Here is a 21,001-nt window from a genome sequence, read left to right as displayed (position 1 = left end):
GTATGTATGTATGTATGTATGTATGTATGTATGTATGAATGTATGTATGTATGTATGTATGTATGTATGTATGTATGTATGAATGTATGTATGTATGTATGTATTTATATGTGTATGTATGTATGTATGTATGTATGTATGTATGTATGTATGTATGTATGTATGTATGTATATATGTATGTATGAATGTATGTATGTATGTATTTACATGTGTATGTATGTATGTGTGTATGTATATATTCATATATATATATATATATTTGCAAGAAGAAAAAAAGAATAATGTCCCATTTTCCAGCTAGAAGGTGGAGGTGCCTCTATTCTGTGAATTATGGTAGCCATATGAGTGTGATGGGTGAGGTAATTGGTCTGTTTGAATTAATTGTTTGTCTTTTCTGATTGGTTGCAGTTGTGACTATAGGCAAAGAGGATCTATTATATTCACAAGATAGCCTAGTGACCGCTCGAACAATGGAAATACATGTCCTCAAAGATTGCAGCCGAGATCAGGTGGGACCATTCTAGCCAATGAGGGGGCAGATGTGTGTGTGTGTGTGTGTGTGTGTGTGTGTGTGTGTGTGTGTGTGTGTGTGTGTGTGTGTGTGTGTGTGTGTGTGTGTGTGTGTGTGTGTGTGTGTGTGTGTGTGTGTGTGTGTGAACAACAGGCACAACTAAGTAGTTTTTTTCTCAAAGTTGCCGGAATGACTCGTGCATTCACTTATATCAGTACATTTGTAACAGCCTAAACATTGCGAAACTTCTACTCTATCAAATAAGCCTCACATTACTCGTCACTCTCATAGACCTCCAAACAAAAAAGGGCTTATCTCACTCGGACAGATTTTGGGCAGAGTAAATCCTCTAGCTTAGCCTCTTCCTCTCTGCTATAGGGAATGCGCCTCCATCTGTTTCTTTCCAGATGGTGTTTCCTTTTCTAGCCAGACAGAGGGAAAGACAGGGACGGAGCTGCTACTTTCCTACACCACACCTAGCAGTCAAATTCACAGTTGACAAATCCTTTATCCAGTCTCTATATTGTGCCAAAGTGTAGGTATCCTGAGTACAATTTTTATTTGTTGGCTGTGTGGACTTGGAGACAGCCAGCAAGGTAGTTAAAGGAGAAGTTTTATTTTTCACAACCAAATACCTATTTTGGATGTAAATGGCATGTTATAGACGGGTGCAGACACCTTTGTTTTTATAAACTTACCCCAAACAGTGAATCACTGCCTGATCCTCGTGCAGTATCGGGGTTCTAATAAACATGAACAACAAACACCTAACAGAGGAGGCTGGTGGGAGGAGCTACAGGAGGACAGGCTCAAAGAAATGGCTAGAATAGAATACACTTTACACTATCAAACAAATCAAACTTGGAAACCACATGTTTGACTCTGTTCCATTTATTCCATTCCAGCCATTACAATGAGCATGTCCTCCTATAGCTCATCCCACCAGCCTCATCTGACACCCAAATCCATATTTCTTTAAACGGCAAAGCTCTCAGTATAGTGATGTAAGTCTTTGGATGTTGTAGGCCTATACATGAAATTGTGTCATTCTGAACTGTATCCACAAAGTTATATTCCACTTTGTGTGACTCAAGCTGTTTCCCCAACAGCATAGCACCGCCTGGAATTTAATAAACGGCATTGGCACTTGGATTGGAACCGGTGCTATGGTCAGATGACATGAAAATAGAGCTCTCTTTGGCCACGCACACCAGTGGTGGGTTTGACGTTGAAAAACAGAAGCATATGCAGAGAAGTACCTCATACCTATGGTAAAATATAGTGGTGGATATTTGATGTTATTAGCTTCCATTAGTCCTGAGGCTCTTGCTAAGGTCAACTGCATCATGAACTTTACCAAGTACCAGGACATTTTAACCAAAAACCTGGTTGCTTCTGCCAGGAAGCTGACACTTGGCCGCAGTGGATCTTCCAGCAAGACAATAACCCCAAGCAATAATCAAAATCTACAAAGAAATGGTTAACTGATCACTAAATCAACATTTTCCAATGGCCGTCTCAGTCTCCGGACTTGGACCCCATTGAAAACCTGTGGTTTGAACTGAAGAGGTCAGTCCATAAGAGCAGATGAAGGATATTAAGGCTCTGGAAAGATTCCTTATGGAGGAATGGTCTAAGACCCCTCCCGATGAGTTCTCCAATCTCATAAAACATGTTAGAAAAAGGCTGTGTCGCTATTCTCGCAAGGGGAGTGTGCTAGAGTATTGAAAACATCGGTGCCAATAATTTTGACCCCTATTTTTTTTTTTTTTTTTTTTACTTCTTAAACAAAATCTCTTTCTCTAAACAATTGTATTAGTATAAAATAATCTCCCAATTTTTGTCGAGCATACAAAATAACTAATTATTTGTAAAGAAAAAAAAATATATATATACAGACTTTTTCCCTCATCTTTATAGAGGGTGCCAATAATTATGGACCTGGCTGTATATTCTCTGAACTTGGAAGGTATCATGTGGAGGATATGCAACCTCCTGAATACAGTATGTTATACTGATCATGCAGCTTGTGCAGACATTGTTTCTCCTCTGACTTTCTAAGTGATACCATCCTGTAAGAACAGACAAACCTCTAACACTTGACTTAAGGCTGACAGGTACAGTGGGCAAAAAAAGTATTTAGTCAGCCACCAATTGTGAAAGTTCTCCCACTTAAAAAGATGAGAGAGGCCTGTAATTGTCATCATAGGTACACTTCAACTATGACAGACAAAATGAGAAAAAAAATCCAGAAAATCACATTGTAGGATTTTTAATGAATTTATTTGCAAATTATGGTGGAAAATAAGTATTTGGTCAATAACAAAAGTTTCTCAATACTTTGTTATATACCCTTTGTTGGCAATGACAGAGGTCAAACGTTTTCTGTAAGTCTTCGCAAGGTTTTCACACACTGTTGCTGGTATTTTGGCCCATTCCTCCATGCAGATCTCCTCTAGAGCAGTGATGTTTTGGGGCTGTTGCTGGGCAACACGGACTTTCAACTCCCTCCAAAGATTTTCTATGGGGTTGAGATCTGGAGACTGGCTAGGCCACTCCCGGACCTTGAAATGCTTCTTACGAAGCCACTCCTTCGTTGCCCGGGCGGTGTGTTTGGGATCATTGTCATGCTGAAAGACCCAGCCACGTTTCATATTCAATGCCCTTGCTGATGGAAGGAGGTTTTCACTCAAAATCTCACGATACATGGCCCCATTCATTCTTTCCTTTACACGGATCAGTCGTCCTGGTCCCTTTGCAGAAAAACAGCCCCCCCAAAGCATGATGTTTCCACCCCCATGCTTCACAGTAGGTATGGTGTTCTTTGGATGCAACTCAGCATTCTTTGTCCTCCAAACACGACGAGTTGAGTTTTTACCAAAAAGTTCTATTTTGGTTTCATCTGACCATATGACATTCTCCCAATCTTCTTCTGGATCATCCAAATGCTCTCTAGCAAACTTCAGACGGGCCTGAACATGTACTGGCTTAAGCAGGGGGACACGTCCGGCACTGCAGGATTTGAGTCCCTGGCGGCGTAGTGTGTTACTGATGGTAGGCTTTGTTACTTTGGTCCCAGCTCTCTGCAGGTCATTCACTAGGTCCCCCCGTGTGGTTCTGGGATTTTTGCTCACCGTTCTTGTGATCATTTTGACCCCACGGGGTGAGATCTTGCGTGGAGCCCCAGATTGAGGGAGATTATCAGTGGTCTTGTATGTCTTCCATTTCCTAATAATTGCTCCCACAGTTGATTTCTTCAAACCAAGCTGCTTACCTATTGCAGATTCAGTCTTCCCAGCCTGGTGCAGGTCTACAATTTTGTTTCTGGTGTCCTTTGACAGCTCTTTGGTCTTGGCCATAGTGGAGTTTGGAGTGTGACTGTTTAAGGTTGTGGACAGGTGTCTTTTATACTGATAACAAGTTCAAACAGGTGCCATTAATACAGGTAACGAGTGGAGGACAGAGGAGCCTCTTAAAGAAGAAGTTAAAGGTCAGTGATAGCCAGAAATCTTGCTTGTTTGTAGGTGACCAAATACTTATTTTCCACCATAATTTGCTAATAAATTCATTAAAAATCCTACAATGTGATTTTCTGGATTTTTTCCCCTCGTTTTCTCTGTCATAGTTGAAGTGTACCTATGATGAAAATTACAGGCCTCTCTCATCTTTTTAAGTGGGAGAACTTGCACAATTGGTGGCTGACTAAATACTTTTTTGCCCCACTGTATAATGCATTATTACATAACACATTATTATGAGACTTCATAAGGTCTCAAACATGCTCATAACAAAATAGGGAACTAAATCGTTACACCTGTTTCCTTTACTTGAAGTGTGACTGAAACTTCTTTGATATATCATTTCAAGCTTTTACTGTACATTGATAGTGTTTAAAAATGTGGGAGCCCAAATAGACCTAAAGAACTATTACAACATGATTCAGTGGAACGAAATAGAATGCCTTCCGATGAGTCTCTTAGACGCTCTCCTCTAATCTAGACTGTAGATGCAAATAGTCAAAAAACGTCCTACCAATCATTTGCATGGAAAAAGGTCATTTGAAAAACTCCATACATTCTCCATCAGTGGAGTGTGCGAAGGATTCCGTAAACGTTTCCAGAGGTGGAAAAGGCTTGTCTTTAGTATGATTTTGAGCATTGGTACAGCTACACTTTCACTGGAATAGAGGATTGGCCTTCTCAATCTTTGTAGTACCAGACCTGAAACTGCAGCATCATGGAAACCGGTAAGGCTAAATGCAACCATAACACTGATTCATAATCATTTATGAGATACTTTCATAGTATATTGCTTTGACAAAACTATCATCATCCATAGACATTTTATGCCATCTTATTTAAGGGGGTGATAATGACATAATTAAAAATATATATTTTTTATTTGTTATTGGTTTATGCTGTCAACTAGCATAACAATCTGGTTTATGCCATTGTTGTTTTTGGAATTGACTAGTATCCTTCAATATAAAAAAAGTGAATGAATGAAATGTACTGTAAAGCTAACATTGTGCTTTGTAAGGTATTGGATTGGTGTATTGGATTGTATTTTTCATACTAACAAAACTGAAAGTATAGTACTGTAGAGTACTGCATCGGGAAATATGGTAACAGTGTGACATATCAACATAAATATGAATGTCTATGATTTATATCTAAAGATGGCATTGCTTAGCTGTGACTAGTGCAAAGCATAAAGGACATGATGATGCTGAATAGTATGCAAATATTGTTTCGGTGTTGGATTTCCGGTACCCAAACCCTCTTTTCAATTCATAAATAATTCAGTTAGATATCAAACTGCAACACCTAGAAAATGATATCATTATGATCCAACATCAATTTCTGAATTTCAAAACTGTTTGGCCATATGATGGCTATAGTAAAATAGAAACTTATCTTAAGACTCCATTCATAAAGCTGGGATCTTTTACATACTGTACTGTTTTTTTTGCATGTGATTTCCTTTTGCATGTTAAATTGCAAATATAGTCTATAGTATGCTCACTAGGAATATGTTCAGGGGGGATTTGCCTACAAATCAGGCTGGAGACATATTTGCTGTTGAGATTTATGATGTATTTACGAATAAATATTGATACTTTTGATACTTCTATCACTAGGGCTATTTAGACTATTTAAAATGTGTGAGGGGCTATCCAGTGTATAAAAATGTAATCACTGTTAGACAATGACGTTTGTACTAAATAGCTTTTTTTTAACAGTCAATTTGCATTGACCAAAGCCAAAGACAATTTCCATGCCCTTTACACATATCTCAAAAGGCAATTCAGCTATGCATAAAACTGTGAAAATTCAAATGAATACATGTTTGTAGGAATGAGTGAGGACTAGCACTAAGCAGGACCAGTATGTTATCTGAAAAATACATAACCAGCAATATATTGTACTTGTGTTATATTTATATTTTACTTTGAGTAAGTACAATTTGGAGATACTTACTTCAAGCTAATTTAAAAAATACTTACAATATAAGTGATCCAAAACAGAGAACACAATAAGTGAATAGCATATTAGAGCGTTGGGCCAGTAACCGAAAGTTTGCTGGATTGAATCCCCGAGCTGACACCTGTCGTTCTGCCCCTGAGCAAGGCAGTTAACCCATTGTTCCCCGGGCACCGAAGACGTGGATGTCGATTAAGGCAGCCCCCCGCACCTCTCTGATTCAGAGGGGTTGGGTTAAATGCGGAAGACACATTTCAGTTGAAGGCATTCAGTTGTACAACTTACTAGGTATCCCCCTTCCCCTTTCCTATGTTTAATTCAGGCCTCCTGAAAATAATAGTTTTTCTAGCCTGTTTTTCATATACTTCAAGGAGGTTCATAGAATTTGTTCTAGCAATGTACTTGAGGCAAATGTTAAACCTTTGTATCAATATAACTACAATTGTAGGCTATCCTTGTGTTAGGAGTGTACTGGATGGAGGTTGTTTTCAATAACCTCCACAGAATAATGAGTGTAGAATAATGGATTAACTTGTATTACTTCACACTCAAATAATGAGTCAATTATATCTCTGCGCACGTGTGTGTGTGTGTGTGTGTGTGTGTGTGTGTGTGTGAAATATTTCTCTCTCTTTTTCTCCAGAGTATTCTAAAAGGGTCTATCAAGGGGTGAGGGTCAAGCACACAGTGAAAGATCTACTGGCAGAGAAACGACAAAGTCAAACAAATGGACCAAGATACAGTGTGAGTACTCCAAGTACATCAAGCGTGATTCGCTTTTGTATTGTCTTCTTTCTTTCACTGACATATAACCAGACAGTTGATGTCTGTTGGCGAGACAATAGGGTGTTGTCCTTCAATCTTCAGCCTTATTTACATTTGGGCTTATTTTGTATACTAACGAATCATGTCCATAATGCCTACCTATAAGTCCCTCGGCAGTGTATCTTTATTTCTCCACTTCTCAGCCATGAGTGAAAGCTAAGCCTATGGGTAAATACCAGAACATTGGGTTTAAGAGAGAAAAACAAAGCCAAGCAGACCCATGAAAACCCCACAATGAGCAGGACAACAATAATACGCAATGGCTAATGGTCATGAACTCTAGCAGTCGTGAGGAGGATAGCTAACACAAACCCTTTTCGGTCTGCCAGGTTGGTCTATGCAAAGTCAGATTCTCGCACACCTGCCGACCGATATTGTTCTCCATGCAGGCCGCAGACAAGCTAGCCATTGTTGCCTCAGACACAGCGAAATCGGCCTATGAGACATCTGCCTGAGCAAACAGGAAAAGTTTTTCATCTCCCAAGCTACCTGTCAATGCCCTTTACAGGACTCCATTTGTTTTCTGTTACCTTTACCATTGGCACTCACTAGACAGTAACTACACTCTTCATGGACAGATCCTGATAAGGGATAGACAAACTGTGAGGTAGATGCCATGAGTTTCAACATCGTAAGCCATAAGACATGCTTTCACACTCTGTGACCATCCTTCCATGTCTGGACTGTATGGCTCTTCAGAAACATCAATCATTTTTTGTAGAAAACCCCCCCACTTAAATTCATGTTAAATCTCCACAGATTACAGTTTGTTTTGAATATCAAGAAACAACCTTTGTGGCAGAACAATACTAAATGTGGTGTTGAATCTAGTCATAAAAGGAAGATTGCGTTAAATGTGATATGTCATTTATCCTCCAAAAACATTTGAATAATAAATTTATAGTAATGTTATGTATTGCTCTTGCAAAAATGTCACAGGTTTGCCAAAGCCAGGTTGGAAAGGATCTCTCAGGGGGCAATGTGTCCAAAGCAAACTGCAGCAAAGATCACAACACCAGGAAGTACTGCTCTTATTGCTTAATAATGATGAGTCACTGTTTTCCTAAACAAAACTAGATCGATGTTGCCAATGCCACCACCGAAAGCTCTGCTTGAAAGCGAAAATGTAATAGACTTGAGTTCTGTCATTCTTAATTCACAGTATTAAGTTAATACTATTAACTCAGAGTTACAGATAACATCTTGTGGATGGATTGGTAAGACCCCAGTGTTACTATGCCATCAACAGTTTTGACTTAATGCAAAATTAGATTGGATTTGTGTGATTAAAGACAAAATTATACTACATATCCAATGATACTGTGTGTTAATGTTTTAATCTAGTAGATTCTCGGTCTTCTTTTGTACACATGAGAGGTGTGTACCCAGGTTCATGGGTGAACAATACGGACTAAAGACACATTCAGATAACAGGGCCACACTATCTAAAGGTTGCCTAGACTTTCTCTTATGCTCTCTCTCTCTCATTCTAGTTTGCAGTCTTTTATCCTAGAGAGAAAGGCCATTGATAGACATTGGCAAACTTTAGCCACAAAGTGATTCAATTCAAGTCACAACATGAACCCATAGAAATCAAAGGGAAATGTCTTTGACAACAGGCATGCTGCCTCAATGACAGGACAAAGACCATCTTACACAATCTCAAGTAATAATGATCTTCAAGTATCATAAAGAAGAATATTAAAGAGATATCACCATAGATACACTGCTCTATTAATTTGTGCATTACTCTAATATCGTGGCACAAGTAAGATATGCGTTGTATCCTAGACCTAGACCTCAAGGAATGCTGAGAGAGAAATGGTATTAGCCAGCTCTTCTTTACTCACTTACTATGCTATATGCAAAACTGACTGAGGTTTGGGCATTATTAGGGCTAGCCGGCCAACCAGTGTACCTTCACTGTTGTGTTATTGTGGAGGAAAGAGTACTTTTCAATTGTAAACACTCGGGTATGCACACTTAAAATAATGAATCAGAGTAAATAGTCATGTAGAACTAAAATATCTGCACACTAGTTTGCCCCCAAATTCTTGTTCTTATAAGGACAACATTTTGACTGGTAACTGGTTTCCCTTAAGGACAGCCTTTTCACCAAATACGGCAGCATATAAAAATGTAACTGTCATACAACACATTGCAGCCCAACATGCTTCACAGATCATCTCTTTAGTAAGACCTGTGTCTGGGGATGTTGGTTGGTAGTTGCAGTACCTTTTCAAAGCATTAGCGAAACCTCAATTATTATGATTTTTTTTGGTAGTGCATCAGCAGTTTTCCTCTTATTTCGTGCCCCCCAACAAAATCTTGCTTAGGGCCCCCAAAATGTTAGAAACGGCCCTGGGTAATTGTTAGCCTCCCCATGCAGGTTTATTGTGTCTCTCCATCAGGTGCTTTGCTGTGAACTGGGAGAACATGAGGCTTTAACAACATGATTTCCATACGCAGCCTTCAGAGAAGCACTGAGGCATTGACCTGGTCCACATGGGGAAGTCTTGGCATGGGCAAATTGTATTCAAATCCAACCCTCAAAATTTGCTTGCCTTCCAGCCAACACAGCCTTAAAATCAACTCTTTCATGTTTGCAATATGCAAACAAAAGAGAGCTTGTCCTCCTTTCTAACCCTCGCTGTGTGTGTGTGTCTCTTTAAAACAAATCCCTGTAAGCATATATCCCTTTTCTAACCCTACAAACATTTATACTATACATTCTAACAAGCTTGCTATAAATGTCATGCAAAATCTGTCTTCAATAACCGTAGACACCATAAAGACTCGTCCTTTCTACAGTATACCTTTACTTCAGACTCCACGGCACCCAAGAGGATAATAAAGCCATTCAGAAGTGTATTAAACCCCATAAATCATTCTGACTTCTGCATTATAAGCTCTTCGTAATGCTATCATAAACGTGACACTGCTATAAAAGTTAATTATGTTTTTTTTTCCAGTCTATGATGATAATGTTCATGACTTTTTTTCACAGAATGTCACTGTACACTTTGTTACTGTCCATGTTATGTGTTCACATCAAACATGAAAAAGGCCTGCATTCATTTGGGTCACACTTTTTGGGGCTAGTCCATCTGTTGCTGCTCTACAGATTATCATACTATCAACAAACTATCTACTGATAAGCAACTGACTATCTGTTGATAAGCAACTGCTTGCTAAGGTTACAGTTAGGGTTAGGTTTAGAATAAGGGCTAGGGTTAGGAGATAGGTAGTTGAAATGTTACTGTACACTCTTAGAAAAAAGGGTTCCAAAAGGGTTATTTGCAGAGAGATTGGGTAAACCAAGAACAATTTTCATCTGAAGAACCCTTTTTGGAAGACGAGGGTTCTTTATAAGGCAACGGGTTCTACCCAGAACTTTTTTCATGCTAAGAACCGTTTTTTAAAGAAAGGGTTCTTTGATGATTCTTTGGAAGGAAAGAAGGATTCTTTGGAAGGGAAGAAGGGTTCTATGTAGAACCCTTTTGAATCTGAATAAGATTTTTTTATTGTATTTTTTGTATTATTCTTTTGAATAGTGCCTGAGAATTAGTGTTTACCTCAATGTTTAAACTTTAACATCAGGACTTTGAGTAATCTGATCAGTTTAAAAAGATAGATGTGAGAATGTTTTAAATTGTACTTACAGTATATGGGAATATTTGTAAATGTTTCTGGTATTCCCTTGATCATTTTACATATACACTACTGACATAGTTGATATCTTTGCCAAGATAAACATTTTTCAAACAAGTATTTTCTGTTATTTTATTGAGCAGTGAGTAGGAGAATAGTATGGAGTCTGAGTGAACCAGCAGTGTATTGTATGGTACACAGCAAATTGGCCACTTGGCCAGTGTTACCTAGTGTTGATTTTCAGTGTAACTTTTATAGTGTTGATTCAGGAATTGAATTAATTCTGTAAAGTGGTGTAAGTGTGATTGTGTCATTTTTACAAAAAAAAAAATTATGATCCATCCACCTGACAGGTGTGGCATATCAACAAGCTGATTAAACAGCATGATCAATACACAGGTGCACCAGATATAAATGCAACATGCAACAATTTAAAATACTTTACTGAGTTACAGTTAATATAATGAAATCAGTCAATTGAATTAAATGCATTCGGCCCTAATCTATGGATTTCCCCTATGGGGACAAACCTGTCACGCCCTGGCCTTAGTTATCTTTATTTTCTGTAATATTTTGGTTAGGTCAGGGTGTGACAGGGGGGATGTTTGTGTTTTTGTCTTGTCTTGGGTGGTTGTAGTGTCTAGGGGGTTTTGTTAGAGTGTATGGGTTAGTGTTGAGTGTAGGTTTCTAGGTATGTCTATGGTTGCCTGAATGGTTCTCAATCAGAGACAGCTGTCATTCATTTGTCTCTGATTGGGAGACATATTTAAGGCAGCCATAAGCATTGGGCTGTTGTGGGTAATTGTCTATGTCTATGTTGCATGTTAGCACTTAGTCTTGCATAGCGTCATGTTTGTTGTTTTGTTTTCGTTCGTTTTTGTCTTCCTAATAAAAGAATATGTATTTTTCACACGCTGCGCCTTGGTCCACTCATTATCCTCAAGACGATCGTGACAAAACCGAAGAAACCTATATGATTCTACTTTTTCTAAGAGTGTAGATAGTCCATCTGTAGATGCTCTACAGACTATCCAAATAAAGTGTTACCATCACTTGGATATAGAGTGCATTCGCTAAGTATTCAGACATCTTGGCTTTTCCCACATTTTGTTACATTACAGCCTTATTCTAAAATAATTAATGTTTTTCCTCATAAATCTACACACAATACCCCATAATGACTAAGTGAAAACAGTTATTTTTGGAAGTTTTGCAAATTTATTAAAAAAGAAAAAGCTGAAATACCTTTTTTAAGTATTCAGACCCTTTGCTATGAGACTCGAAATTGAATACAGTGGCCTCCATCATTCTTAAATGGAAGAAGTTTGGAACCAATACTCTTCCTAGAGCTGGCCACCTGCCAAATTGAGCAATCAGCTGGAGAAGGGCCTTGGTCAGGGAGGTGACCAAGAACCCAATGATCACTCTGACAAAGCTTCAGAGGTCCTCTTTGGAGATGGGAGAACCTTCCAGAAGGATTAACATCTCTGCAGCACTCCACCAATCAGGCCTTTATGGTAGAGTGGCCAGACGGAAGCCACTCCTCAGTAAAAGGCACATGACAGCCCACTTGGAGTTTGCCAAATGGCACCTAAAGGACTCTCAGACCATGAGAAACAAGATTCTCTGGTCTGATGAAACCCTGATTGAACTCTTTGGCCTGAATGCCAAGAGTCACGTCTGGAGGAAACCTGGCACCATCCCTACGGTGAAGCATGGTGGTGGCAGCATCATGGTGTGGGGATGTTTTTTTACCCCCTTTTCTCCCCAATTTCGATCTTGTCTCATCGCTGCAACTCCCCAATAGGCTCGGGAGGCGAAGGTCGAGTCATGCATCCTCCAAAACATGACCACCTAACCGCACTTCTTAACACCCGCCCGCTTAACCAGCCGCACCAACGTGTCAGAGGAAACACTGTTCAACAAGGAGTCGCTAGAGCACGATGAGACAAGTAAAGCCCCCCCGGCCAAACCCTCCCCTAAGCCGGATGACACTGGGCCAATTGTTCACCGCACTATGGGACTCTCGATCACAACCGGTTGTGATACAGCCCGGGATCAAACCTGGGTCTGTCGTGAAGCCTCGAGCACTGAGATGAAGTTCCTTAGACCGCTGCGCCACTCGGGAGGCCCTTGTGGGGATGTTTTTCAGCGGCAGGGACTGGGAGACTAGTCAGGATCGAAGGAAAGATGAACAGAGCAAAGTACAGAGAGATCCTTCATGAAAACCTGCTTCAGAGCACTCAGGACATCAGACTGGGGTGAAGATTCACCTTCCAATAGAACAACGACCCTAAGCACACAGCCAAGACAACACAGAAGTGGCTTTGGGAGAAGCCTCTGAATATCCTTGATTGGCCCAGCCAGAGCCCAGACTTGAACCCGATCGAACATCCCTGGAGAGACCTGAAAATAGCTGTGCAGCAACACTTCCCATCTAACCTTACAGAGCTTGAGAAGATCTGCAGAGAAGAAATGGGAGAAACTCTCCAAATACAGGTATGCCAAGCTTGTAGCATAATACACAAGAAGACTTGAGGCTGGAATCGCTGCCAAAGGTGCTTCAACAAAGTACTGAGCAAAGGGTCTGAATGCTATATTTCTGTTTTTTATTTTTAATACATTTGCAAACATTTAAAAAAACCTGTTTTAGCTTTGTCATAATGGAGTATTGTGTGAGAAAAACCCCCACAATTTAATCAATTTTAGAATAAGGCTGTAATGTAACAAAATCTTGAAAAATTCGAGGGGTCTGAATTCTTTCCGAATGCACTGTAAGTTGCAATTCTTGAAGCTTTGTTTTAATTTTCTTTATATCATACCAACATGTCTTAATAGACCACACACTGACATACGCTTCGGCTTGTGCCTTCCTCAGCGCGTGTGTGGTGGCATGATATGTGTTACCACAATCAGACCTGTTCTCATAATGCCATGGATCCAGGGGTTTATGTTTGTCTGTTCTTTCATTTGTAGGGAGGAACATCCAGCCAATCATCATTTGTTCAAATGCCAGGTGAGAAAAATCTCTGCGTAAATGATGTAATTATTTGACCTATCAACTCTCCTAATAGTGTTTGAGGTAAGGGAGGTACAGTATTATAGACAGCTTTTAAATGTCACATTTACATGCAAAGTTCTGAAAAAGTAGAATAAAACCCATTTACTGGTGAAGGCTTGTGAAGGCTTGTTTTGTTGTTAACAGTAACCACCAGAGCTATGAATTTGTACTCCAATTATATTGTATGCTTTGTTCTGATAGCTACTGCCCAGTAGAAACGTTTTCCTGCAGGCTTTTTATGAGCCTTCATAAGGTTTACAATATGTTATGTCTCTTTTTACCTACTCAAAATGTTTGTTATTTAGTCAGGATTTTATGAGATTATAATATTACATTATAAGTGTGTCATCTATATATTTTATTTTATTTAACCTTTATTTAACTAGGCAAGTCAGTTTAGAACAAATTCTTATTTACAATGACGGCCTACCCCGGCCAAACCCTAACCCGGACGATGCTGGGCCAATTCTGCACCGCCCTAAGGGACTCCCAATCACGGCCGGTTGTGATACAGCCTGGAATCGAACCAGGGTCTGTAGTGACGCCTCTAGCACTGAGATGCAGTGCCTTAGACCGCTGCACCTTTCGCACAAATCTTACAATGCATTAAAATCATCATAATGTATTGTACCTGGGCGGCAGGTCGCCTAGATGGGGAAGCAGGTTGCCTAAATGGGGCGGCATGTCGCCTAGATGGGGTGGCAGGTCACCTAAATGGGGCGTCAGGTCGCCTAAATGGGGCGGCATGTCACCTAAATGGGACGACAGGTCGTCTAGATGGGGCGGCAGGTCGCCTAGATGGGGCGACAGGTCGTCTAGATGGGGCGACAGGTCGCCTAGATGGGGCGGCAGGTCGTCTAGATGAGGAGGCAGGTCACCTAAATGGGGTGTCAGGTCGCCTAAATGGGGCGGCATGTCACCTAAATGGGACGACAGGTCGTCTAGATGGGGCGACAGGTCGTCTAGATGGGGCGACAGGTCGCCTAGATGGGGCGGCAGGTCGTCTAGATGAGGAGGCAAGTCGCCTAAATGGGGCGGCAGGTTGCCTACATGGGGCGGCAGGTCGCCTAAATGGGGCGGCAGGTCGCCTAAATGGGGCGTCAGGTCACCTAAATGGGGCGGCAGGTCGCCTAAATGGGGCGGCAGGTCGCCTAAATGGGGCGGCAGGTCGTCTAGATGGGACGGCAGGTCGTCTAGATGGGGCGGCAGGTCGTCTAGATGGGGCGACAGGTCGCCTAGATGGGGCGACAGGTCGCCTAGATGGGGAGGCAAGTCGCCTAAATGGAACGACAGGTCGTCTAGATGGGGAGGCAGGTCGCCTAAATGGGACGACAGGTCGCCTTGATGGGGTGGCAGGTCACCTAGATGGGACGACAGGTCGCCTAGAAGGGACGACAGGTCGCATAGATAGGGCGGCAGGTCACCTAAATGGGGCGGCAGGTCGTCTAGATGGGGAGGGCAGGTCGCCTAAATGGGACGACAGGTCGTCTAGATGGGGAGGCAGGTCGCCTAAATGGGACGACAGGTCGCCTTGATGGGGAGGCAGGTCGCCTAGATGGGGCGGAAGGTCGCCTAGATGGGGCGGAAGGTCGCCTAGATGGGGCGGAAGGTCACCTAGATGGGGCGGCAGGTCGCCTAGATGGGACGACAGGTCGCCTAGATGGGGCGGAAGGTCGCCTAGATGGGGCGGAAGGTCGCCTAGATGGGAAGGCAGGTCGCCTAGATGGGGCGGAAGGTCGCCTAGATGGGGCGGCAGGTCACCTAGATGGGGCGGCAGGTCGCCTAGATGGGACGACAGGTCGCCTAGATGGGGCGGAAGGTCGCCTAGATGGGGCGGAAGGTCGCCTAGATGGGGCGACAGGTCGTCTAGATGGGGCGACAGGTCGTCTAGATGGGGCGGAAGGTCGCCTAGATGGGGCGGAAGGTCGCCTAGATGGGGCGGAAGGTCGCCTAGATGGGGCGGAAGGTCGCCTAGATGGGGCGGAAGGTCGCCTAGATGGGGCGGAAGGTCACCTAGATGGGCGACAGGTCGTCTAGATGGGGCGGAAGGTCGCCTAGATGGGGCGGAAGGTCACCTAGATGGGGCGGAAGGTCGCCTAGATGGGGCGGAAGGTCACCTAGATGGGGCGACAGGTCGCCTAGATGGGGCGACAGGTCGTCTAGATGGGGCGACAGGTCGTCTAGATGGGGCGGAAGGTCACCTAGATGGGGCGACAGGTCGTCTAGATGGGGCGACAGGTCGTCTAGATGAGGCGACAGGTTGTCTAGATGGGGCGGCAGGTCACCTAGATGGGACGACAGGTCGTCTAGATGGGGCGGCAGGTCACCTAGATGGGGCGGAAGGTCGCCTAGATGGGGCGGCAGGTCACCTAGATGGGACGACAGGTCGTCTAGATGGGGCGGCAGGTAGCTTAGCAGTTAGAGCATTCGGTCAGTAACCGAAAGCTTGCTTGTTTGAGTCCCTGAGCCGGCAAGGTGAAAAAATCTGCCTTCTGTCCTTGAGCAAAGGAGTTAAACTCCACCCCTGGGGCCGATGACATCGATTAAGGCAGCCCCCAGCACCTCTCTGATTCAGAGGGGTTGGGTTAAATGTGGAAAATACATTTCCATTGAATCCATTCAGTTGTGCAATTGACTAAGTATCCCCCTTCCCTACAAGTAAAGTATTGCCATTTAGCAGACACTTTTATCCAAAGTGACTTACAGTAGTGTGTGTGTAACAGTTTAACTTTAGTCCGTCCCCTCGCCCCGACCCGGGCGCGAACCAGGGACCCTCTGCACACATCAACAACGGTCACCCACGAAGCATCGTTACCCATCGCTCCACAAAAGCCGCAGCCCTTGCAGGGCAAGGGGAACCACTACTTCAAGGTCTCAAAGCGAGTGACGTCACCGATTGAAACTCTATTAGTGCGCACCACCGCTAACTAGTTAGCCATTTCACATCGGTTACATGTGCATACATTTTGGGTGGCCCCAGCCGGAATCGTACCCCACAATCCTGACGTTGCAAGCACCATGCTCTACCAACCGAGCCACACAGGACCACTTGTTACTAATGTTTTCTCCCTGGTTCTCTTTACAACAGGGTCTCACATGATCCCTAGCTACTACGGCATGAGGCGACCTTTCATCTCTGACTCGGACTTCTCTCCCAAGCAGTTCCCGGGCGAGGTCTACTCCTCATCCCTGGGTGGCAAGCCTCTAGGTTGTGACCCATCGGCCATGTCTGGCTACCAGTCCGTCATAGACAGCTACTACCCGGAAACGTTCGGAGACTACCGTAGTGCAGCCTTCACCACCGGAGGGAGCTCCATCTTCCCCAGCTCAGCCCTGTCCACTCTGCTACCACCTTTCTCTGGAGAGTCCCCCCACTTTCTCCTGGTAAGTCACTCTGTGGTCAGTACTAGTGATGGAATGGGACTGTTGAGATATGGCTTTACATTATGGGCCAGTTTCTCAAACATGGTTTAAAGTCTAATCCTGGACTAAGAATTGTTCAAGGCTAAATCCAGGAAACACACCCTATGTGTTATTGTTTTTTATGTGATGTGAGATGGCGCAAAGCATGTAAATAGGGATGGGGGCTGGAACGGGTAGGGTACATCCAAATGAGCACACATTTCACACAAGCATGATGGAAAAAATTAATATAATTCCACAGGTGAGAAGTGTGTCCCGATGTTACTGATTTGGGTTCAAACCCAGATCTGTGCGCTACAAGGCTTTGTTAGCCCACTGAGATAAAGTCTAGACATTAGCTCAGTGAGCCGACATGTCTTCAGGTCTCCAGCAAGGTTAATCATCACATGAGCATGGTTCCGAACCATCTGTTACACATACATCTTAGGGCATTCTGCAATCGGCAAAACCAACAAACAAGAGTAATTTCTCCATCATCTCTATTCTTTTCTCTGGCTGTTGCTCCTACAGAGAGATTCGTGGGAGCAGCCAGTGGCAGACCCAGTGACTCAGGGAGAGGGTTTGTGTACAGACGGCCTGACCTCTGTTCCAGTCTCCCTGCCCAGCCCCGACCCTCCCGGGAGCCCGTCACAGTACCGCTGCTCCACCCGTAGCTCCTCCATGGCCTCGGCACAGCCCTATGCCCTTCACCCTCTGGAAGAAGTACACTACCACACCTCTTACCCTGCTGCCTCCACTTTCACATGCCCTTCCTATATGACTGTCTCCAATGACCTAGCCTCCAAGATGGCCCCTCTAGCTAATGAGGACTCTGACAGTACCCTCGCCACACATAGTGACACGCACTCGTGGGTGAAAGAAGATGGTGGAAGCTCCTGGTCGCCATATGAGATTCGGAGGTCTTATTAAATCCATTTGGAAACATCCTGTCCTTCACAGAAAACCAAAACAATGCAGATGCAAGTGACTCAGCTCCTTGTCGTCCAAATATTTGACTTTGTAGACTTTGCTAATCTTTTTATAGAAGTACAAAGTGGAACGTTTCCTTATTTGACCCTCCTAAGTCCCCTGGTGACATTATGGTATGTAAGAACTAACTCACTGGGCACACAATGGTTGAATCAATGTTGTTTACACCTCATTTCAATGAAATTATGTTGAACCAACGTAAAATAGAGATTGAATTGACCTCTGTGCCCAGTGGGAACCCTTTGCATGGGCACGTGACAATGTAAAGGACCAGTTAGGATTCAGTGGTTAGACCTAGAATAACTGTGCCTGTGTTCAAATGTTTGAAATAGATGTGCTTTTATATAGTCATTATATTAGGAAAACATCATTTTAATTGATATACTGCCATTGCGACAATTGCAATGAGCATTTATTTTTTGCTAAAGGTCGTTTTACTTTAACCTTCTTCTTTACTTTATCGCATCTTGTTGTCAGCTTTAATAACCAAATCAGAGTTTATCCAACTGTATCTGCTTCATGTGAGCCTTTACTCTGTGAAGCTTTGGTAATGAATGTGTATGTTTTTTTGTTTCTGTTTTTTATATTTTAGGAGCTTGTTGCAATGCATTCATTACTAGTAATAGGCAGCAGTGACAATTCAAAGAAAAGTCTTGAATATAACGAAAGACAATCAGAGATGACCATCTACAGGATTCTTCAAGAAGTGAGTGGGAATCTATACCTGAATATTTTACATTCAGAGACAAAGCAGGGAACGGAATTGGTCAATAGATGCAAGTGATTTACCATACTCCCAGTTCCTGTGTTTTGCTTTTCATTTCAAGAAATAAACAACATAGATAATGTATTGGGCAGTAGAATGTGTATTATAAATCCAATATAATAAAAGAGACTGCAATAAATGCATGAAAATTAAACATATTTTTTGCTAAAATTACACATGAAAAAAAATACGATTTTGCCACTACATTCAATTAAGACGGAGAGCCCACTTACGTATATCCTACTCTAGATGGCGCAGTTGTTTCATGTTACCTCTTCTCTTACGGTACCAGCGTAATGTATGGGGAGGAAATTGCAACCCCAGAAAAGAAAAATTAAAACATTGTAACGTTAGATATTATATCAGAACACTAGCATAATATTCTTGGCAGTTACGATAATGGGCCTAGGTCCTACTTTATGGAAGGTGAGAAGTTGGTCAAGACGCCAATTCAACTACCCATTGGAGATGATGGGCTTTAAACCTACATGGTAGGATCATTGCATAGGCCCTTACCAGTATAAATCAGGAAAGGCAATAGATTGTATTGGGCATATAGTGTGTGTATTTTCTCAATATATGAATGATGATAATGATATATGATACCCCAAAACGGAAAGCTAAGCTATTTTAATTAAAACTAGGTATATGTTTGTGTTTATTGTTTGACATGTTTGTAAATTGTTATTCAAATGTAGGCTAACAATGGCAATGGAAGAACACTTCTAGGAAACGGTTTTCGCTAAGGCAATGTGCTCATGTTTTCTTAAAATATTTGAGTGAAAATTGCCTTCTGATAACATGTTGTTTGTTCATATTATATGTATTAAGTTGTAAACTCTTATACATTAAAACAGGCATGGACAGTAACCCTATTCCAATAAGTCTATAAATTGAAAATACTTTGCCCACATCTAAGTAGGCCCAGGATTCACAAGTAGAGCAATCAAGGAGTCTCCTCATAGAATTCAAATTATATCAGACATCTGTAAACAGAGTTTTTGCATTGAAACTCATTTGTAAAACGTTTTCTGGATTCGAATGATGCTAGGCTACTTTATAGATAGTCTATACACTCTATATATTTTATAGGCTATCTATAAAGTAGCCTAGCCCTGGGATGTCAAATCAGGTTTCACATGTGAATGACTGAAACGTTCAGTCTAGATAGTTATATGAATAATGAATATAATTAATGTAACTAAACAAAATAATGCTAAAACCACTGTAATATAATTGGTAACACATGGGTGATGTGAGCTCCGGGGATGGGGAGCATGCACTTGCTGAAGGAGCAATGGAGTCAGTGATGGCAGAAATGGCTGCTACTATATGCCACGCCCACAGCCGAGACATTTAATATTTTGTTGTTTAAAATAAGACTAAAAATGTATGGTCATAACGTGTTGATGTGCTTATCTATCCTGAAATACATATGATCTGCGATGTGTAATGGTTGGTGATGTTTAGATAGAGCATCTTACCGTTACTTTCCTGTAGGGCCTCATTATGAAGGGGGACTGATGGCCAGATTGGCAAAAGATGGATAAAATGTTTAAAATATCAATTTCTTTTCGGTTTGGGTATAAAATAGTGCTGTATTCTATTAAATGGAATGTTATTTTAAGTACATATGTATTGATTTATACTGAAAAATATGTATTTTTGTGTAGCCTTTGAATATTCAAATTGAAAGTAACGCGCAATCAAATCATTGTCAAATCATTGAGTTCTAGGGGTTTTAAAAAGTAGGCATGGAGAGAAAATTTCACAAACTAATACATCCCTAGCTATATTAGGATATTATTGTATGCTCTGAGACAGTTTTAAGACTTGTGTGTTGAGAATTTGTGGGATTTTTATGAATATTTCATTATAGCCCATATAACTGAGCTAGAAAAGGACATTGTGGAATCTCATAACTGCTCTTCTTCCAGGACTCTTTCTTAAATTTTACAACATGTCTGGTAAGTTCATAATTCGTTTTTCTTCTGATCATGGTTCTCTTTTACGTTATTCCTGAAAGAAAGAAAGAAATATAAATGTACAAATACAAAATACAAAACGATTGGAAATAATTGACATTGCACAACATGCTGTTTCAGTTTCTATGGGAAATGCGAGGTTCTGATGAAAACCTTAGAGATAAAGAATGTAATTCATGTTTTAACTAAAGAGTAATGGAAACTATCCTATTACCTGCATGATGTATGCTATTTTCGATTACAATATTTTTCAATTGAATCGAACAACGTTTTAAAATAGTGTTTTGCTTATTTCTTAAACATCACTACTTTGGGCCACTTTGCCC

General features: G+C 41.7%; 1 protein-coding gene across 1 annotated transcript; it reads left to right on the top strand.

The window, feature by feature from the left end:
- The first annotated feature begins 4,748 nt into the window (after positions 1–4,748).
- Positions 4,749–17,864, top strand: LOC120029194 (uncharacterized protein C11orf53 homolog). The gene is made up of 5 exons (XM_038974488.1): positions 4,749–4,758; positions 6,639–6,739; positions 13,448–13,487; positions 16,621–16,916; positions 17,466–17,864. The coding sequence occupies exons 1-5, from the start codon at positions 4,749–4,751 to the stop codon at positions 17,862–17,864; spliced, it is 846 nt and encodes a 281-aa protein (XP_038830416.1).
- The last annotated feature ends 3,137 nt before the right edge of the window (positions 17,865–21,001 follow it).

Source organism: Salvelinus namaycush, chromosome 34 (genome assembly GCF_016432855.1).
Source record: "Salvelinus namaycush isolate Seneca chromosome 34, SaNama_1.0, whole genome shotgun sequence".
Classification (NCBI taxonomy): domain Eukaryota; kingdom Metazoa; phylum Chordata; class Actinopteri; order Salmoniformes; family Salmonidae; genus Salvelinus; species Salvelinus namaycush.
The sequence above is the reverse complement of the archived record's forward strand: the minus strand, read 5'-3'. Positions and strand labels throughout refer to the sequence as shown.

Coding starts and splice junctions, on each gene's coding strand:
- LOC120029194 (XM_038974488.1), top strand. Junction 6,740..13,447: donor CAAATGGACCAAGATACAGT/GTGAGTACTCCA, acceptor TTTCATTTGTAG/GGAGGAACATCCAGCCAATC. Junction 13,488..16,620: donor ATCATTTGTTCAAATGCCAG/GTGAGAAAAATC, acceptor TCTTTACAACAG/GGTCTCACATGATCCCTAGC.